General features: G+C 28.8%; 1 protein-coding gene across 2 annotated transcripts in view; it reads left to right on the top strand.

Annotated features, from left to right (window-relative positions):
• The window catches only part of LOC108362117 (uncharacterized), a 160,456-nt gene that overhangs the window by 62,873 nt on the left and 94,220 nt on the right, over window positions 1-3,363 (top strand). The window contains exon 4 of one of the 2 annotated variants that reach the window (XM_017614981.1): window positions 64-674. In XM_017614981.1, coding sequence (XP_017470470.1) covers window positions 64-674 — 611 coding nt within the window. The remainder of the gene's footprint in view (window positions 1-63; window positions 675-3,363) is intronic. The other variant, XM_017614982.1, reaches the window with a different exon arrangement.

Consider the following 3,363-nt stretch of genomic DNA (forward strand, 5'->3'; position numbering starts at 1 on the left):
TTTCAGTCTAGTTGAAATTCTCAACATTTAAATATTTTCTTTTACTTCTTTCATTCATTGCAGAAACCAACCATGCGAATGTGACGAAAGCGCCGCTCTTCCCAAAAGATCTCTTCACCAGAGAGCAGCTGGAAAATGGTGCTGTTATATGTCACATAATTGGCGTTATTTACATGTTCGTAGCGCTCGCCATTGTGTGCGATGAATTCTTCGTGCCTTCCCTGGACGTGATCATCGAGAAATTGGACATCACGGACGATGTAGCCGGTGCTACGTTTATGGCGGCCGGCGGTAGTGCGCCCGAACTCTTTACCAGTGTCATTGGCGTATTCATCTCGTTCGATGATGTTGGCATTGGTACAATTGTCGGCTCCGCTGTCTTCAACATACTCTTCGTCATCGGTATGTGTGCGCTATTCTCGAAAACCATATTGGCGCTAACATGGTGGCCCCTGTTTCGGGATTGCACTTTCTACAGTCTCAGTTTGATGGTGCTCATTTACTTTTTTCGCGATAATTTCATCTATTGGTGGGAGGCGCTCATACTATTTAGCATCTATATAGCGTATGTGACCTTCATGAAGTGGAACGTCCAAGTGGAGAGATTCGTGAAGAGGCTCGTAACGAAAAATAAGGTGACTCGCGTCAGAAGTACAGATCAGCTTATGCCAGCAGTAAGTAGTTGGGAAGTTTTTTTGCAAAAAGAATTTAAATGAAAAATTTAAATTCAAAATTTGAAAATTAAAAAATTAGCAAGAAAATTTTGAGCAAAAATTTTTAAAACTAATTTAATGCGATTAACCAATTTTTGANACAAGTTTGAGCAAAAATTTTTAAAACTAATTTAATGCGATTAACCAATTTTTGAGAAGACAACAACAAAAGCAACACACAGTAACTTCGCATACTTATCTACTAACACAGCATTTTGCCTAAACGCGTGCTAAATGTTAAACTGAAGTACTAAAAATTTAGCAATGAATCGAACGAAACAGTACTTAAATAAATTTTAAATGTTTAATATTTGTATTTAGTATTGAAATATTTTCAGTTGTCTTTATAATTATGGTATACATATATGTTTATATTTCTTATTTTTTATTTATTTTTGACTGATATTCAAAGGTGATTATTAAGCACAACTGCGCATGCGATTTAGATTTTATGTTTTTTGATAAGTTTTGGTTTAAATTTTGTAGATTTTTATTTAGTATTTTTAACCGTTTTTAACAAAAAAAATATTTTCGCTATTTTAGTTTATTTGATTAAATATTTGCTAGAGAAAATAGTATATAAATATATATTTTTTTATTAAAACTTGATTTCGCAACTAAAAAAGTAATTATAATTTATTTTATTTTTTGTAGTACAAAATACACTTCAAAGCATATAAAATATTCAAACGTCGCATGTTGTAAATTATAATAGACTAACGGCACAGCAAATTTATTAATCATAGTTTGAAGCGTTCATAAAAAAATCAATGAAAATGTTTATCGTACAGTGTAACCTTGATAACACGAAGATTTATAAAACGAAAAACTAATTATAACAAAATTTTTCTTAAGTCCACCGAAAAAAACTCGTATTTGGGAAAAGTAAGCGGAATTTTTTCAAAATTCTCTTTTTGATGCAGAAATGTTCCTAAAGCATCTAGAGGCATTTTTGCATTAAAAATAAATAAAAAAAAATGTCGCTTAAATATTTTTGGCTGTTAGGGCTGATATTAAACGAAGAAATTTTCAGCATGAAAACCTTCGGAATACATTTATGGGTAAAACCCTTTTAGCCACTAAATGTCGTTACATCGAAGTTTCACTGTACTAAAGAAATCTCTTTAGCCATTCTTAAAATTTCGCCTTAAACTTCACTCACAAATAAAATTATATTTTTAAACTGGCACTGAAATTTTTGTAATTTAACGCACCATAGCGAAATTAAGTAGTATCTAGTTTAAAAAATAGGTGTTACAGAACAATCAAAAAAAAAATGGTTTCCCAACAAATTTTTAATTTTATATTTTTTGTGCTATTTTTCACGATCTTTGACCTCAGAATATTCTCATTTTCATACACATTGAAACAATGTTAAACATTAACATTAATTAAACATTGTCTCAAAAAAAAAAAAAACAAAAAAATATTTTCTTCGGAATATTTCACAAGTTCAATACAATGTCTATCACATTTTGTGTGCAAATTGCGATCTTTTAATTCAAAATATTCTTATTTTCATACACATTTAAATAATTTTTTGAACAAAAAATTTTATTAAACATTGGTGCAATACAAAAAAAATGTCTTCGAATTTTTACACAAGATGAATATGTACATCCTTACAGGTTCGCCAACCAATTTTAGTCACATTTTTTGTGCAAATTTGCATCTCTGAATTCGAAATATTATAATTTTCATACACATTTAATCAATATTTTAAGAACAATTTAATTATATATGAGTACACAAAAAAACATAAACATGTTTTCTTCTGAGTGTTCCACAAGTTTACAACATCCTTACAGGCTTAGCAACAAATTTTAATAATTTTTTTTTGCAAACTGCAATCTTGGAATTCAAAATATTTTTCATATAAATTTTAATCAATATTTTGAGAAAAATTTTTTAAAATATGGATACATACAAAACTAAAAATGTTTTCTTCGAAGTGTTTGCCAACCAATTTTAGTCAGATTTTTTTACATATACATTTAAATATTTTGGAAGAAATTTTATTAAATATTGGTGCAAAAAAACCAACCAACCAAGTTCAATACAATTTCTATCACATTTCTTGTGCAAATTGCTATCTTTAAATTCCAAATATTCTTATTTTCATACACATTTAAATAATTTTGCATCTCTGAATTCAAAATATTATTATCTTCATACACAGTTAATCAATATTTTGAGAAAAATTTAATTATATTCATATGATATGAGTACAAAAAAAAACCTACAAATTTTTTCTTCTGAATGTTCCACAAAATCACTACATCCTTACAGGTTCGCCAAACAATTAATTTTTTTGTGCAAATTGCGGCCCATGTAAATATTAAAACAATCTTTTCGCTGAAATTTTCTACAAATCAACCGTTGAAGTTAAAAATTTTAAAATTTATTCCAGAAGAATTTAAAACAAATTGTTATCTTGTTAATAACGATTTCCAAATAATTTCTAGGTACATCAATTAGTCAATTCTAGCATTTCCTCCGCAAATTACTTAAACGAAGTGATGACTAGCGTAAATTTACAAAATCGTCAATTTTTATCAAATATTTACTTAGTAGAATTTTTAAGTTTGTAGAGGGTGAAGGTATGAAAAGCCCACCCGTTCTTGAAGCCATATAATTGCTGTCAAAAATG

Source organism: Rhagoletis zephyria, unplaced genomic scaffold, assembly GCF_001687245.7.
Source record: "Rhagoletis zephyria isolate East Lansing unplaced genomic scaffold, Rhagoletis_zephyria_1.1 Rzeph_scaffold_00940, whole genome shotgun sequence".
Classification (NCBI taxonomy): Eukaryota; Metazoa; Arthropoda; class Insecta; order Diptera; family Tephritidae; genus Rhagoletis; species Rhagoletis zephyria.